This window comes from Anas acuta, chromosome 2, assembly GCF_963932015.1.
Source record: "Anas acuta chromosome 2, bAnaAcu1.1, whole genome shotgun sequence".
Classification (NCBI taxonomy): domain Eukaryota; kingdom Metazoa; phylum Chordata; class Aves; order Anseriformes; family Anatidae; genus Anas; species Anas acuta.
In genome coordinates, this window is record NC_088980.1 from 143,870,530 (window position 1) to 143,889,125 (window position 18,596).

Sequence of the window (18,596 nt, forward strand, 5' to 3'; positions counted from 1 at the left end):
CAGTTAAGTCAATGTATTTATACCAGGGCACGTTTATCTTTTAAATTGGCCTGCTGGTATGTCTCTGGATCAATGGAAGATTATTCCCTTGCCTAATTAGCTTCTGATTCTGGACCTATCCTGCAACATCCAACATAGGTTTTTGGCTCCCTCCTAGAACATTAGCTTTCATTTTGTCTCACTGATCTGCTCTCTGTATGGCTTCTGTGATATTTATACCTACCTGATAATTCCTGGCTCTTTAATTTCCCCTTCTCTGATGAGGTGAGGTAAGAAATGAGGAATCCCACAGGCTTTAGCCACGTGGACCCAAGGGGATGTAGGAAAAATCAGAGAGGAAGGTTTCTAAAACCCAGGGTTTCCCAGACTCAGAGTCTCTGGAGCCCTGTAAAGATGCAATAGAAAGGCTTTTTTTTTTTCCCCACAGGTAAGAATTGGAGGCACTGAAGGAGTCACTGAATTTCTGCCTTCATTCCTGGCTGCCAAACCCAGCCGGATTTTCTCCAGCTCTTCCCTCCCACAGGTTTCATCTGCATAAAGCCCACTTGTTTGTAGGTCACGTGCATTTCGCCCATGCAAATTGGTGCACGCCACTAATCCCCATGCAGTAATTTCCAGTGCCAGAAGTAAAGCATTATTAACAAAACCATATAATCAGTAGGCCTAAGTTTGGTGAATGCAGCAATGCTAGAGGATAATTGGAAGGACAGATGATATGTTAACTAAATGTTTCATTTTGCTTAATGAATCATACAGCTTTTTTTGCAGTGACAGCTTAAGTAACAGCCTTGAAGACCATTTTGCTTCAGACCATTAAACTTTGACAAACCAGTTATTAACAGCAGTTACAGACAGCAGTCTATGGAGATTTTTGTAATTATGAACCACACATTTAATTTTTTTAATCATCAGGCTAGACAGCATGTGCCTGATGATTGACCAGTGAGTGACTGACATTTTCTACTGCTTTGTGGTATACAAAGCTATAAACAGCCATCGTGAGTAATAGTAATCATAAAGGCCACTTGTTGTGTGTATTGATACAAAGTGGTAAAAGCCTGCAACTATCACACAAGCTTTACTCTTGAAAGTAAAGAACGTGTGACCCCTCCTACCACTCTTAAGGACAAACAGATTCTGTAGGCATTATTATGGTAAACAGAAGATACAGAGCTGCATCACTCTCAAATATATTGAAAAGTTGTGTTTCACTGAATCCCTAGATCACTTCTGTGATTTTTTTCTTTTTTCTCTAACCATCTGTGCTGGCCCTCACTGCTCTCCCAAAAGGGGCACTGTTTGCTGAGCCTGATACACCAACTGTCTCTGAAAGACAATTTTCTCTTCTAATGCAGACCCACCACAATCTCCAGAGATCTGGAGATATCAGTCAAGCCAATGACACCCTATATACAGTCCTGATATAAGTGTTTACGAAGGATTTTCAGTGGCTAAGGACCAAACGTGGATTTCAAAGTAGTTTATTTCCATTTGGAAAGAGAGACAAACCTAGCATGATTCATCATAATGAAAAGAAACACAAAGACTTGACCAGGTTGCTAAGATAAACAGACTGAGATCTCAGAAATTCACCCAAAGCATCAGCTATGTCACAATAAATAAAGTAATCATTTGCCAACATTAGTCAAAGACAGCAGGCTGGAAGCAAGCTTTTGTAATGTTGTCCCAAAGAACATGGAAATACAGTATCAAAAATGCAATTGGGCTTTGCAGACAGCTTGTGCTCTACATATTTGTTTGCTGAAAGATAGCTGATGCCTTGGCTGTTAACATCTGTGCACTGACAGACAGTGCTTCCCTCTGCTATGTAAAATTGTTTTCCACTTAGGAAAGAGTTGCCCTGCAAACAGTGGAAGTCTAGGAGCTGTGTCATGATCAAAAAGCGAATGTGCTTTTACACCTCCTCATGTCTTGAGAAATCCCCATTCTGTTGAATTTTGCATTTTACTGCGAGGAATGAGATGCTCCAGAATTCTGCAGTCTTGTCTGCTCCCTTTTGGGAAGTGAATTTCAGGCAGCTGTAAATGGGATGTACGGGGAAGTAACAAAAAATATACTCCTTATATGTGTGATATGCATTCCTGTGTGGTGACAAACCACACAATATTAGATATTCTAACCTAAAATTTGAATATAGGAAGAAATCAGACAGGTAGTGAGTGCATCCTGCTGGCATGAAGACTTTCCATCTGTGATGAAACAAGAGTTGTGTCTACATGTCCCCTTGGCAGTGGTATATTGCCAAGGGTTTTGAATGAGGCATTTTTGATTTTATGATATTTTTCAAGATTCATTGATTCTCATATGGGTTGTGGTCAGGAGAAACAGGTGAGCTGAAATTAATTAAATGACTGAGGAAGGATGGAAGGATACTGCCAAATGCAGAAACTAGATTCTTTGGGTCTATTATTTCACATTTCCATTTTCCTACATTTCCACTGCGATGAACACACTCCCCTGCTGTAACAAGTTGGCAGGACAGCTTTCTGCTTGTGATCCTTGTCTTCCCTTGCAGCCACCAGCAGCTGGGGTTGGTTTAAAGCAATCTTCAGTTTCTTTGGATTTGCCTGTAGCCCTGAGACATGGTTAGAAGAACTTGGCAAAATAGTATTTGGCTTACTGGGTAAAAGAAATGCGGTTTCAGACAGCCTATTTTTTCCCCCAGAATTAACGTAAAACCAAAACCCCCAAAGTAAAATGACATACAGCCACATTTTTGAGCTCTAGCAGCAAAATTAAATCATGCATTACAGATGCAAAATGATAGATTAGTCCTGCAAACAGAACATTTTTCTCTATGCCCTCACCAAGATGCCCAGTTGTTTATCACAGCTCTTCTATTGGAACCTTTCATTTTACTCCTATTTTAATGTTGCCTATGAGAAACAGTCTGGCATCCAGCCATCTAAAACTCAGGAAAAACGTGCACCTTTTCCTCTTACAAATAGTGAATTAATTCCATAGGCTAAGGCTCCGAGTTTTTGTACGTACATAAAATATCACCAATGTGAAGACATAGTGGGAGGATACAGGAAATGTGATGCCCAAGACTGGTTTTCACCAAGAAACATATTAAAGTTGTCATAGTAAAATAGCCCAATAGTAATATAAACACAGCACTTATGAATCACAGCTCTTATCCTTAGGACATTCTCAATTATGTATCTAGGACAAAGAAAACCATCACATTTCTTTTTATTAATTCATGCCTTTCACTGCGTGAATGTGGTACAAAATGAAGCAATCTATGAAGAGTTTTGAGTCATGTGTACGATCGCTGAATACTAAATGTTCCTTCTGATGTGTAACAACTCAGGTCTCAAGTTTGATCTAGTTGACTCAAACTTCTGACCGGGGCCATGATACGGACACACATTTCACACAGGTGGGCAGATTGCTGGGAGCCTGGCGGTGATCACGGATGCAGCACACATCCTGGTGGACTTGACAAGCTTCCTTATCAGCCTCGTCTCACTCTGGCTTGCCTCCAAACCTCCCACCAAGCAGTTAACTTTTGGGTGGCACCGAGCAGGTAAGAAATGTGTCAGAATGTGAACATGTGAAACGGGAAAGGGAAGTCATCATAGAAAGGCACTGGAAAATGTGCTAATGTCCTACAAGGTCTGCAGAAATTGAAAGATAGTGTGCTAAAATTCTCAAAGCCCCCAGGACACATCACAAAAGTAGCAAGCCAATGAACTTCAAAGAAGTAAAGAGCCCATTTATGCTTCCCTACAAACATGTCTTCCAGTCATTATTTTGTATAGTTTTGGGCTGGTGCTAGCTTTGTCTGAGATAACAGTAGCTTCCCTTAGTGACTTGAGAGTGAGCAGGACTGAATACTCAACCTACGATAAAGCTCGCTTCTATAATAGCAGAAATGGCCATTAAAGTGAGTATTTACTTAATTTATTAAAAGGTAACAAAAAGCACTAACTTATTTAGAAAAGACAATGTTACATTTATATAAAAGAGACAGTAATATTTACTGTTTTCTAAATAATCTCTTTATCTCCATTGTTTTTAATCAGTTGGAAACATGGGTAGGTTTTGAACATTCTCTGTCCTAAGCTAAAATTGACATATTTATGGATGACACCTAATATCAGATGCCTGACAATCAAAAGCAAGTGCAGTTTTACAAAATACAAGATACCAGCAAAATATTAACTATGAGAAAAAGAAATTTAAAAAAATCTGGGGTTATAATTCTATTCAAAATTTGGACATATAAATATAAATACAAATAGGTGAACACATGCAAGCACAGTGATCAAGTTTCATATCTTCAGAAGAGATCTATGTTCAATTCAGCTGCTTAAACATAGAGGTCTAGCGGTACCTGAACAGTCCTAGGCTGTCTGAGGCTTTTGCATGTTAATAGCAACTGTGACATTGGACCAATGAGACTGCACAGGATGCCAAAAACAAGGCCAAGGCATCTCAAAAGCCACCAAACAGTCACGGTTAGGAAATGGGAATGTATTGTCGAACAGTCAGTGGAGCAGGATCTTGGTGAATTACCTTATTTTACATAAATTAAATGTCTAGACCTCAATACAGTTATTTAAACATAGATATCTGGTGTCATGTGAGAAGTCTTTGTATCCTTCAGCTGTTATTCCAAAAGGATATGGATCTCCACAGGGCCTTTGTCATACCTGACAGTCAGTCCCATGTGGGTGTCTTAGACAGCTAGCTCACAACTACATGCAGATATATTAATTTGGATGCCTCAGTCTTTAAATGAATCCCATGTGTGTGTCTTGTGGCTTAATTTAGTTGCTTACATGGAAGTGATTAATGCTGTTTGAAATGCTGTATGTGTCCCATAGATCTCCAGATGCCCATCCAGAAGGTTATGGGCCACCTATACATTTTGTGTCAAGCCATACATGGAGGTGTTGGTCTATCTCAAATGGCTCTAAGATGCCTACACACATGAATTTAGGACTAGGATGGTGAATGCTTCAAGGATGTTCAGTATGACACTCCAGAAGCAGCTTCTGACTCAGGATTTCTGCAAGGAAAGGTTGCTTGTAGCAGCAGATCTTACAAGATAAGACATACCATGCGGACATATGTCCAGTTATGAGCTCCCCAGTATAAGAGAGACACACACATGCTGGAAAGAGTCCAAAAGAGGGGTACCAAGATGATGAAGGAACTGGAGCACCTCTCCTACAAGGATTGACTGAGAGCTGGGACTATTCAGCCTGGAGAAGAGGAGGTTTGGAGGGGATCTCATCAATGTCTATCAATATCTGAAGGGAGGGTGCAAAAATGAAGCCAGGCTCTTTTCCATGGTGCTCAGGGCCAGAACAAGAGGCAATGGGCACAAACTAGAACACAGGGGGTTCCCTGTGAACATCAGGAAGCATTTCTGTACTGTGCAGGTGACCAAGCACTGGCACAGGCTGCCCAGAGAGGTTGTGAAGTCTCCTCCTTGGAGATCTTCAAAAGTCACCTGGATATGGTCCTGGGCACCCTGCTCTGAGCATCCCTGCTTGAGCTGGGGTTGGACCAGATGGACCCCAGGGGTCCCTTCCTACCTCAGCCATTCTGTGATCCTGTGATACTCATCCTGTCTTTATATTGTTCCCTAAATATATTCTACCAACACTATGAAATAGGCTGCTGGATTAGATGGAGTTTTAGTGTGAGCAAAGTATACCTGGTATTGTGTTGCCAACACACAGCTAAATTATGCAGCTTTAGCAAAGTAATACTTACCATCCATAATATTTTTTTGTGTGTTTGAACTCTCTTAGCCTTGGAGGAAAGTGAGAGACCTTTCTCTTAATGACAAGGAGGTGGCAGGCGGGTTCAGCCATCTCATGGAATTTCACCCTCAGTGTGTGAGAGATTGTTCATGTTTCTGTCATTGCAATGTGGAACCTCAAAACCTATCATTTACTTTATTGTCCTTTTATCCTGGTGGAAATGAGAGATCCACATCAAATGTCAGTGGCTATTTAATTCATTCTGTGATAATTATCCTGTTGCTTATTTCCCCAGCTATATTTCCAGTTTAACATGCAGGTGGGTGCCTTAGGGAGCTGAGAGAAGTCTGATAGGCGGCAGAGTCACAGTGTTCTGACCGCTGAAGTCTTACAGCCTTCTGCAACACTGGAAGCTGTATTTTACTGCTTCTCTCAGACTGATAGATTGGCTTTGTCATGCAAAACTGTGTATGACAGGGCTCGGATTTAGCAGGAGCCACCTGAATGCCTCCTGTCTTCTAAGCCAGGAAGCAGAATAAGTCAAGACAGTGGTTCAACACATTCCTTAGGGTGAGCAGCTGCTTTCAGCAGCTTAGTTAGAAACACAGTATTGAATCAGATTGATGTCTGAGCCAGACCTACTTCCAGGCAGGAGAGGTCTCTGAAGTTTCAATTTCTTTCTCTTTCTTATGGTCCGAAGTTTCTCAAGCAATTTTACAGCATTGTATGCTGTGCTCTGGTAGTGTTAACAGTTCAGAAGAAATTTAACTGAGAACATTTTAAGTAAAACACCTTTTACTACTGAACTGGTCATATGATTAGCTAAGGTTTTGCTAAGATGCTACATAGAAAAATAATCTGTACTTTCACCTACATAGGTAAAGATGACTTCTAACACTTTGAGTGGTGGAGTACATGCACATGTGCACCCAGACATTCATGCAGGTGTTCACAAAAGCTGTTGGTTCCTTCACAGCTATCAAAACTTTCCTGTGGGCCAAATTTGCAGGGTTTCATTCTGTAACTTGCAGAAAACGTAAACACCAGATATACTTTATTCCAGCTTCTCTCTATGTACTTTCAAGCAAAACTAGGTTTCGCTGTCAGTGCCATTTAATTCATTATATGTCAGTTTTAGATAAAATGGTTATTTTTATAAGCATCTGTAGCCCGGACTGCTGCAAAATTTGTTACCGTCATGAAAATATATTCAAAATCATAAACTAAGTTTCAGCTGCTTTCATGAATTGATAGTGGAGGTCTGTGAATTTTCATTCTACTGTGAATTTTCATGTTCTTTGCGACTGCGTCTGTTGTGTTTGTAAAGTGCCACGTTTACCCATTGAAGTCACATGGCAATTACTAGTCCCGCAACCTATTAAAAATGTTCTGCACGTACATACAAACATCCCCAGACCTTGCCTATGGCAGTGCAATAAAAGGTGGCCTTGGGGACAGTGAATTTATTTGAGCCCCGCTCAGAGCCAATAGAGACAAAATTGAATTTTGTTGCCCCAGGGATAAAATAACTTCTTTTGTCCTTATCACTACTGGTGGCATTGGGCAGGACAGGTCCCAGGGGACAGGAAAGAGAGGTTTTGCTGGCAGGGCCTTGTCGGGAGCTCTCACTGACTTTCTGAACTGTGAAATAAAGAGAGGTAGGCAAAAATAAAGTTGGATGTTGGAGGCTGATTATGTCTTCCAGTAGGTTTGAGTGAGCCTTATTTTCCTCCTTCCCTCTCACCTCTATTCCTGTGGCCAAGATAATATCACTGGGGGAGGTGAGCTGGTTCCCGGAGCCCTCACACCATATTGCCTGGGGCAGGCATCTATGCCAGATTTCTCCAAATGCTCCATGATCTCAACACTGGAAGGGGGACAAAAGAAGCATGGTGGGCAGGTCAAGGGAGGTGATTCTCCACCTCTGCTCTGCTCTTGTGAGACCCCACCTGGAGCCCTGCGTTCAGCTTAGGGACCGCAGCACAAGAGGGATGTGGACCTATTAGAATGAGTCCAAAGGAGGGCCACAAAGATGATCAGAGGTCTGGAGCAGTTCTTCTATGTAGACAGGCTGAGAGAGTTGGGGTTGTTCAGCCTGGAGAAGAGAAGGCTCTGGGGAGATGTTACAGTAGCCTTCCAGTAGCTAAAGGAGGTCTACAAGAGAGGGTCTCCTTGACAAGGACTATAGTGATAGGATGGGGAGTAATGGTTTTAAACTAAAAAAATGTAGATTTAGATTAGATATTCGGAAGCAATTCTTTGTGGTGAGGCAGTGGAACATGTTTCCCAGTGAAGCTGTGGATGCCCCATCCATGGAAGTGTTCAAGGCCAGGCTGGATGAGGCTTTGGGCAACCTGGTCTGGTGGGAGATGTCCCTGCCCTTCACAGGGGGCTTGGATTTAGATGATCTTTAAGGCCCTTCCAACCTAAACCATTCCGTGATTCTAAGGACAACGTAGAACAGGGTTAGGCCACCATGTGCATAGAGCTGCTCTGGGCTGCCACTGGATTTGCCAATGACCAGAAAGGATTTTGACTTTTTGACCCATTCTTTGTGAACACCAAAGCTGCCTACACACAAAGAGTAACACTTCTGACTTTAAGACTCGCCAACTTGGAATCATTAGCACCAATTCATTAAAATTTCTTGTGTTTCTGTAATGATTCCTGCTAAATTTAGATTTCTTTAATTCCTAGAGATTCTGGGAGCTTTGATGTCTATGGTAATCATTTGGATGGTGACTGGTGTGTTGACGTATTTGGCTAGCATGAGGCTGCTACACCCTGATTATGATATCGATGCTACAGTGATGCTCATTACCTCTGCTTGTGCCATGCTTGCCAACATCCTGTAAGTTACCTTATTTTCCTCCCCAAATCACTTTTTAACCTTGAATCTGCTGGTGTATTTCAATAAAATATGATGGATAAATCTTGTCCTCAAAAAAATATAAAGGCTTTATGATTTTCATGAGAATATGGAGTGGGGTAATTGCTTCTCACAGAAGGTTGTAGTTGCTATTCTCCTTTCTGGTGGCTGCCAGATGGGGAGGGGTAATTATGAATGCACAAGCTCTACAAAAAATTAATCTCCAACTCACATTTTATTAGACATACGAAAATTCAAGAACACTGTAGAAAATTAGGCCTCATTAATTCCCCTTCTCACAGTCATTCTTGTTTGTATGCAAAACACTGGAACACCTAGGAATTATCTGCTTAGCCACTCTATTTTTATCCAATGTGTCTGATTTTACTGTTCAGCATTCAGAAGCAAGATGGGCAATGACGTGTGTGATATCACTGGTTTCAAAGACACAATCACCTCACAGTTTTATATGTCTTTCAGACTAAGCCTGATTTTGCACCAGACTGGACATGGGCACAGCCATAGGGCACAAACCAGAGAAACCTTGGTAGCCCCTCCGGAAAAGCCAGCTCTGAGAAATGCCAGCCTGAGGGCAGCCTTCGTGCATGCCATTGGGGATCTATTCCAGAGTATTAGTGTGCTAATTAGTGCACTTATCATCTTCTTTAAGGTTAGTTTTATTAGTTCACATGCTTTCCTTGCAATTAAGAATAACAATTATTTTCACAGCATCATGACACTAGGTATTATGCAAAAATTTTATCTGTTTTAATGATATAGTTTGTAATTTAGTCAAGAACAATTATACTAATTCTTGGGAATTTAAAAGACTATTGAGAGCGTCACACTTGCATTTTGTTGTTTAAACTGCAAGAAGGATAATTTTATTTCTGCCCCTTTCTTCACCAATAGCACCTTCACCCCCTGTTCTAACGTTCCCTGACTGGCAAAGGAGTTTGGCATTGATTCTGAACTAGATGACTGGAATATATTATGCAATGGAATATAATATTCTTTGAGATTAACTAATAATGAAATTAACAAAGTGATATCTTTGTATTTTTTTAGCCAGAATACAAAATAGCTGATCCAATCTGCACATTTGTGTTTTCCATCTTTGTTTTGGCAACCACCATCACCATTTTAAGGGATATTTTGATTGTGTTAATGGAAGGTAGGACCTGATTCCAGAATCAATAGTTATATTTTGTTCTTTCTCTCTGTCTCTCCATAACACATTTGCTGACAAAAGTATAATAGCACACTTATGTATTATTTTCCAAGATTCTCATAACTGTGATCATACTTTAATCTTAATTGTAATTTTAATCAAAATGGTTTTCTATCATTGCACCAGAATATTTCAGTCTTGTAAAAATCTGTGCACAGGTTACGAACACCCAAAAATTTTGTATTCCTAAAGCTAAGTTGCTTTCTTTTGCCGTAGCATTACTTTTTATAACACCCTTTAGCATATGAGATGTCTACTCACTTTGTTCATTGTGTGATTCCTTTACCCATGTGAAATACAACTCCTTGCCAAAAAGACCAAAGAAAAGAAAAAGGCTGTGCTTTGAACTGTATCTGTGAAATAGGATGAGTGCAAGAGACAGAAGTTTAAAAGATTTTTAGTTATGCCAGTCCAGAAAAGCAAGGCAGCAGAGCTTTCCAGTCACGTCCGGGCACAAGGAAATAGACAATTCCCAGCACATCAGCATGAAGGCAGCAAGAAGAACTAGGCTCAGTAATATTTAATCCTGGGCCTGAACATTTGATTTGAAAGGCCAAATGACTTGAGCAGTCATAGACGCATATTTTTGCCTTTCTTACACTAAATAATATAATGCAACCTCTTTCTCAGCTATGAAGACAGGCTTAAAGGGAAAAGCAGCTGTAACAACACAGCTTTTGAAAGGGTATGAGTTACTCACTGTGACTATCTGCATGACTATTTACTTTTCTCTTTCATTTTGTTCCTATTTCTGCTTCAAGAAAGGAAATTTCCAATATTATTTTACAGTAAAGCCTAATTCTAGGGTTCTGTTGTCAGTGATCGAGAGATAGCAATACATTTGTGTAGAAGTGGACCTGGATAGGAGGCAACAGCTAGTTGTGTCTTGGCTGCTGACAAAACGGAAGGTCTCTTGATTACAGAAAAAAATGAACTAGCAAGGAGGTCTGGCAGCCCCTGATGCACGTGGATCTCCTTCTCAGAGCAGTGATTGCCAGCTTCTGTAAGCAGCACTCACATGTAAGAAATTGGCAATGCTCTGCTCCCCTCTGCAACAGGCCCTTTCATGTTGTCCTCTGGGGAGCCCATGAAGCCAGTCTCCTACCTCCGAAGAAGCATATTTCTGCCCAGAATTTTCTAAAGAGGACTTGGAGCTGGTACTGACAGTGGCTCATTAACATCAGTTATGGTACGAAAGACCCAATTAACCAATACTGTACTTATCATGATTATACCTCATAATTGGTGGTATTAAAAATATTTTTTCAATGTGCTGATCCAAGTGAAGCATGACAGGCATAGCTGTTCAAGTAGGCATAGAGATGCACTTCCAAATTCCCACGTCTCACGCCAGGAAAGACCCATAATTAAGTTCTTTGGGGAAATTTGAATTGAACTCTGAATTTCATATACCAACTAAACCTATCACAAGTGTCCTCACTCTGACTAAGGCTAATCATCATCATTATCATCTTTTGTACAAAAGCTCATGTAGGAAAACAATCACTGATCTACTAATTAACTAGACCTGTAGTCTAATCTTATCTCTTCTAAGATTTCTGTGGCAAGACATTTTAATCTTTGTTTGTCTTTCTATCTCTGTTGAACATATGCTTCTCTGTCATATATGGAGGACAGAATCCCTCACAGGTGCTCAGGTGATACCATAAAATATATACTCACAAAAGACATGATCTGGCTAAACAGTTCACCTCCCTGTTCAAATCGGAGCCTCAGAGTGTCTCCTAACATATGCATGAACCTCAGTCCATGGAGAAGTCCGATAGGATTAAATTTCACATTGAACTCTGAAATAGACAGGTTTCCCCTGGTGTGGAATATTTTTATAAAACAGTACATCTAACTGAGTAAAGATTCATAATGTATTTTCCTCTAATGATCATAATTCTTCTCTCTTCAAAATATGTTTTTTTCTGCCGATTTCTCCTTCTAAGGAACAGCAAAAGGACTTACTTATGATGAAATAAAAGCAAGAATTTTAGCAGTTGAGAAAGTGGAGTCTGTTCACAATCTTCATCTTTGGTCTCTGACAATGAATCAAACTATTCTATCTGCTCATGTTGCCACAGGTCAGTACATTTCTGTAAAAAGGGAGTAAGTATTCAGCAGCTGCCTGGCAAAGGTCAGTTACTTCTGATAGGGATACAACTGATGGTATAGCTGGTGCTTGTTAAAATAAATGTCATCCTTCTGCTGGAAAAAGTAAGAAAATAAAAAAACTAAAGCTTTCAAATCTTCCTCCAGGAAATCTTGCCAAAACAACAAGGACCTGTACTTAGCCAAAAAATTTGAAAACTGCAGAGGCTGTGGAACAAGGAAGTAAACTACAGGATATTTTAAATAAATTAAAAGAATTAGACTCAGACTGGATTTTTCTGACAATATCAAATAGATTTTGGAGTTGTTTTGTCATATGTAAAAATTGTTGATTGCTATAACAAAATCTGCGTTCCTGATGCCTCTTCTACTGCAAAATAATCTTTAAAACACAGCTTGGAACATAGAGGTGACTTCAGGACATCAGTTCATCTTTAAAAATATATTTTTTAATGTCCTTATCCCTGTTGACAAATTGTCCACAACCCAAATCAGATCTCTTGTTTGCTTTTTGCAACTTACACATGTTATGGTTTATGTAAGATAAACACTCCACCTGTGTTTGGCCATGAGATGTTTCATAGGCAAAATCCCCTATGGAGTCCCACCCTCATGCAAGGAGTAGGTCTATTAGTAACCCAAATCACTTGGCACTGATGCTGCTCCGTGACTGGATGATTATTAAGTAATCTTGCTTTCCTCTAGAACTTATCTTCTGCCAAACTGAATTTCTTTAGTGATTAAACATAGCTCAGTTCTTGCCAAAATCACATTCTCTTACCATACTTGAATGAACAAACCTTTGCTGACATGCAAGCTCCTGAAAGGAGGATAGAAAGGACAAGGAACACGTCTCAAAATCATCTTCTTTGTAGAAGTGCCAGACTGTTTGTGAATAGTTTCTGTCAGTAACCACTTACTCTTTGACTACTACTATTACACGGTATGCAATTTGATTATTTTCTGCTTGCTCTTTATAGCAGACACAGATGACAGCCAGAAGATTTTGAAAGACATCACCCAAGCCCTGTTTGAGCACTACAGCTTCCACTCCATCACCATTCAGATTGAATCAGGAGAGGATCAGAAACAAGACTGTGTCTTCTGCCAGGAGCCCAGGGATTAAAGGAAGCAGTATGCTATGCAAAGTAATGATCACTTCTCTTACAGGTCAATGGAGACTATATGTGCTGGTTGTATGTAATTGATTAACAACAAATGGTAATTAAGTGAACTAAAAAGCCCTGTGACTAAAAACAGAACATGTACCTTTGTTTGTTGGTACTATCTACTAGGAGAGAACATGTATTAGGTCCTTCCATCAGCTAGATTACCTGTCCATCAGTGCTTACCTTCAATTAAAAGAGAAAGGCTCTAAATTATTCTTCACTGTAGTGACAGACTGGTACTAAAGCAACACTTAAGAGTCTCTGTAATCACAGGTAACAGAAAACTAATCAACCTTCAAATTACAAACAGACTAATTATCACAAAATGAAATTAAATGTAAATTTGGTGTTAGCAAAGCTTAACATGGTTATTCAGGATAAGGAAGAAAATTTAAGCTAGCATGAGAGATTTAGAGATCTGGGAAAGAACAGCATGGGAATATGTGCTTTCCTTGCTTTCTGGTGGACACTCCTCCTCCTGAATATTAGCAAATTGTCAGATGTGTACCATATTCTGCAGCATGTCCCTTGACTGTAACAATGCAGCTTCACTTTCCATGCAGAACTAGACTGGGTATTTTTCCACTCCACAGTTCTCACTCCTGCAGTTGCAGGGCTCATTTTATTAACAGGTTATTTATAACATAAATTATGTTATATTATAAATAAATACAAATATTATTATATATAAACTCAGGTGGTACTAAGTTTCCAGGCTGGCAGCTGGAAAGTGTATTGTGTTATTAAGTTTAAAGAAGCCTTGCTTTTTAGGGAATGCAGGTTTTATTTGGAATAGGTTCACATTAGTTTTCTGCTTTATCAACCTAAAAAGATTAGAATTTACTATTAGGTGCTTTTGGCTATAGATAATACGTAACTATGTGATGATAGATTGATATATTAAGCTGCCATTTGTTACCTGGTAGGGGGAACAAGAAATTACTCTGCTTTGTGGAGCCATCCCAGAAGATCTTGTTAGTTAAACCTCCCAATGAAATCAGATAAGGTATTAAAACACAGCACCCGCTAAGAATTTCATGAGTATCTCATTATTTACTGGCTCATAAGAACTGAGAACATAGCAGTGGTATTCAGTACAGTGATAAAGACAATTCTTGCCCTTATCAACTGAGACTCCTGGATAAGACATAGATAAATCAGAGCAGAGTAAAAAAAAAAAAAAAAAAAAAAAGGAATGAAGAAATTAATTTTGATTTTGGCCAGTTTCTCTGCTGCTATAATTTAGCAAGGTTGCCTCCTACCAAAGGCAACACAGCTGTGCTTGTTAAATAACACAAACATCCTTTTCATTAGACGGGGAGGACAAGGTAATGGTATAGCTTTTAAAGAAAAATGTTTTGAGTGAGACAAGGATATGGACCTGGACATAATGAGGAATTTAGGGGCACAGTGGTCAAGGACAACATAAAAGATAATAAGTGGATGAAAGAAGCACCCATATGAGACACAGATTCAGTTTTGAGATTTGGGTTGAGGTGGAGAAAAAGACCAGAAGTTTAAAAACAAAAACAAAGCAAAACAAAACAAAAACAACAACAACAAAAAAGAGATATTCAGCAGCCACAACAAGGACTGATGAGGATATTGTCCAGATAAATTGAAAGGATAGGGAAGACTTTCATTACAACTTTGAAAAAAAAAAAAAAAAAAGTGGTGAAATAGACATGTGAGTAAAGAAGGAGCTAATTCAAAATATTGATCCTTAATGAAAGGCAGTAGGGGAAAGTTGTAAAAAAAAAAAAAAAGTTTAAAGAAAAAAATGAGGTAGCAGCTGTTATCTACAGTAATGCTGCTAACCCAAAAGCCCCTCAAAATTAGGAGTATGTACATAGTAAAGTTCTGGGCAGAAATGGAGAGAAAGACAACAAGAGTGGGTTTGTTAAGAGCAGCACACCTTGTACTTCAGGCAGAAAATTGACAATACTTCTCTAGCAAAAACTAGAGACGGTGTAATTGTCTCTTCTTTCTGCTGTGGAATTTCCTCCAGCAGAGCAATGTAGCAGAAGTAACACAGAACCATATGTAATCTAAGGAAATTTTACCTAAACATGAGAGACCGAGCATGCTTTTAGAACAAATATTTACCTGCAGTTATGAATATTGCTATAAGAAACTAGTTATTTAATGCTCCCATTATGAATGAACTACGAAATATATATTTCTTCTTAATCCCCTTCTAGTCTGATCCTCAGGGATATTTTCTTGGTAAAAGGTTGTTTTCAGAATACTGTCTGACTGGCTGGCAGGGATTTCTGCAGAAATGCTACTGTAATATAGAGAGGAAATATAGAGGGCCAGGAAATTCAGAGACAATTTCTAGACTTCTCTGCTTTTATTAGCTTTCCATTCTTTCAATCATCTGCAGAATAATTGTAAGAAAATGATAAGAAATTTCTTCCTTAAATCCATCCATGAAGCTAGTGTGAAAAAGAGAAGTATTTATCATGAATGTGGTCTGTTTTCCATGTCTATATGTCATTTGGTGTAGTTCCCTTCACGTGAACTTATGGCTTACTGGGTAACACTGAAATTTTAAGTCCATAAGTATGTTCATCTCCCTCTAAATTTTAATGTAACCATTTTGGAGCTTGTAAATTATGTAGTTCTTCATCCTCCAGACTATATTTCTCTTTCTACAACCAGAATCTAACACTTTGAGCAGAGCCTAAGGTTAAGGAATTTGTAGGATCTCAGGACTTTTTGGAGTAGAAACCATGAAACCACCAACCACAAGGCTGGACTTTCCTCATTCAGCAATGAAAAAAGGCCTAGGTACCAATATTATGCCGAGGTGCCCACCAAACAATGACAGAAATATTTATAGTGACTTGAATTGGAAAAAATAAGGCACAAATCTGTCCTTAGCATCACTGGAATAGACCCTTACTGTAACTATGATGATATCCATCCCCATCTGTTCTCCTGTCTGAAATGCGCAGTGAGTGTAAGAACGGGATATGAACTACAGGATATATGAAATGCCCACTTAGTGTGAGATATCACAACAGCAATTCATCATCTCCAGAGGAAGGTCAAACAAGACTTCCCGTGCTACGATGGCAGCAAATGGTAGCCTGAGCAACGAGGGCCGTGTAGGACTGCAATATCTCTCTTACCAATGTCAGGAGGTTATATCAAGCAATTCTGGAGCTGTTTTCTCCTTTCTTGTGAATTCTGGCACACTCCACCACACCTTCCTCAGTGCTGTACCCTCAGCAACAGTACTTGTGCTTCCTACATCCTTCCCTTTTCTCCTCCTTGGGCTATTGTCCCCTTCTAGTCCCTTCTCCTTTATTTTTCCCCATTTGTCTTTTTTCTGCAGTGCCTCAACTGGGTGCCTATTCAAATTCCAGTTCCAACATAGTATTTATCACATATCTTTTTTGCTTACAGCCCCTCACATTTCTTTTTATCCTGTGTGGTTAGATCAAAAGTGTCCCAGAAAGAAGTTAACTGCCTTTTGCTCCATGTTTGTTGAAAACTTGATATACTGAATAATCTTTCTTTTTTTTTTTTTTTTTTATTTGACTCTATTGTAAGTACAATTAAAATGGGATCTTAATAAAAGCAAAGAATAATGGCCATTCCAGGCATTGCACATTGGCCCACATCAGGCACAACAATATATTTAGTTTGTATTAAAATTATATAGAAGTTTCACATACAAAAAAGTCACCTGAGGTATCTCCAGCTTAAGGTACTCTTTTATATTCTCAAGCCTGCTGATAACTTCTTTCAGCTAAGAAAAATAAAATCCTTTCCCACCTGAGTACACTCTTTAAGCAAGAAAGGAATCAGAGACATACAGTCTCTTAACCGCCTCGGGCATCACCACCTTCCTGAGGTTATTCAGTGGGATTTCTCACGGCCTGGACTTCGTGTCAGACAGTCAGTAACTAGCAAAAACGTGCTGCAGCAGGGAAAGCTTTGGAGAGCAGCCCAGTGAGAAAGGTGGCTGTGATGGAAACACAACAGAGGGTTTTTACATGGTTACTGATGTACACTCACAATTTTCCATCCCAGTTGTTACATTGATGAGAAAAGTGGCTGCTGTTCACTAAAATCTTGGGCTTTGACTTTTTATTAAAAAAAAATAATAAAAAAAAATGAACAGAAGTTAAAAAGGTTGTATTATGGAACATCCCTTGTGGCTTCAGAGGCACTTTGCCCCATGGCTTGCATTCTTCTGTTACAGCAAGGCTCATTAGCTTTGCCTCCCATATTGCACTGCCTCGTGCTCTGCCTTGATGTGCTGCCTCTCTTTACCAAACACCACAGAAAAAGGGAATTCAGCTATCCTAGAGATCTGAGGCAAAAAACATCCAAGCTATGAGTGCCACAACATGCCAGGAAAGGTATGCTGCTGTGGCAGATGCCAGATGACTCCTTGCATGCTACAGCTATTATGTTCTCAGCTATAGCGACTCTTCCTGAACTACAATGGGCAGATAAACCATTGAGCCTTTGGTGAAGCACAGATTTTTATTTTATTTTTTTTTCCTGCTGTGCAGTTATATTCTCCACTGACTCTTCTCAGAGACTGAAGCTGACTGGAACAGTTCATGTAGCTTCTGCCTGAATAAGAAAGAGCAGGAATTCATTAATCATGGCACAACCTGCTCATCCTCAAAGAGCCACGAGCACTCAGGGCTAGCTCCTGGACTAGCAGCAATTCTGATGTCAAAACGCTTGGAACCGGTGCGCTTCCCAGCAGCAGCGTGCAACCTGAATCTTTAACTTCTGGCTTTCTCATTTGCTGACAGGCAACAGCTAGACACTCTTTGAAGGATGTGCTGTGCTTTGAAGGATGCGGTGCACTTTGAAGGAGCCGCAGAAACTGCTGATGAGCTTACGAGGATGTTGCATCCAGCCACAGAGACTTTTTTTTTTGCAAAAGCAGATCCTTTGTAGGAAGCAAGAAAAAATGATAAGGACATAAATGGGAATTCCTGTGGGTTTCAGTGCTATCACAGTGCCAATCATCTGGGAGATGTTGGGGAACAAGCTGTGAAGCTGTATTTGGCCTACAAAGGGGTCCATTCCCCCTCAAAATGCATGAGCAGCAGGAACAATTCCACAGAGGTGCCAACAGGAGGAGAGTGTGAATGTGAAGTGAAATTTAACAACTCCCTCTGCCCTTTAAACTACGCTTACAGAATTAAACACAGAATCTGGGATTATAAAAATAAATAAATAAATAAAAATTCTCTTACAAAGAATAGATTTTTGACTTTCTCTGAATTCACTGTGTTTTTTAGAATTGATCCACCACATTCATTTCTACTGTGTATTAGCAGAAAATAGCTGGTCATCCATTAGTCTCCCGCTGAGTTTCCATTGCAAAGATATGACTGAAAGCTGGTATTAACTGTGACAGAGAGGTTTAAGAGTCATACAGGTTTCAACATTGTATAAAAGACATGAGTCAATAGGACCTTTCAACA

At 39.7% G+C, this 18,596-nt stretch overlaps 1 protein-coding gene across 1 annotated transcript in view; it reads left to right on the plus strand.

The window, feature by feature from the left end:
* Positions 1-18,322, plus strand: part of SLC30A8 (solute carrier family 30 member 8) — a 109,639-nt gene extending 91,317 nt beyond the window's left edge. The window contains exons 4-9 of the mRNA XM_068672540.1: positions 3,407-3,553; positions 8,442-8,595; positions 9,094-9,283; positions 9,682-9,787; positions 11,800-11,934; positions 12,943-18,322. Of these exons, the coding sequence (XP_068528641.1) occupies positions 3,407-3,553; positions 8,442-8,595; positions 9,094-9,283; positions 9,682-9,787; positions 11,800-11,934; positions 12,943-13,088 (878 nt within the window). The 3' untranslated portion in view covers positions 13,089-18,322. The remainder of the gene's footprint in view (positions 1-3,406; positions 3,554-8,441; positions 8,596-9,093; positions 9,284-9,681; positions 9,788-11,799; positions 11,935-12,942) is intronic.
* The last annotated feature ends 274 nt before the right edge of the window (positions 18,323-18,596 follow it).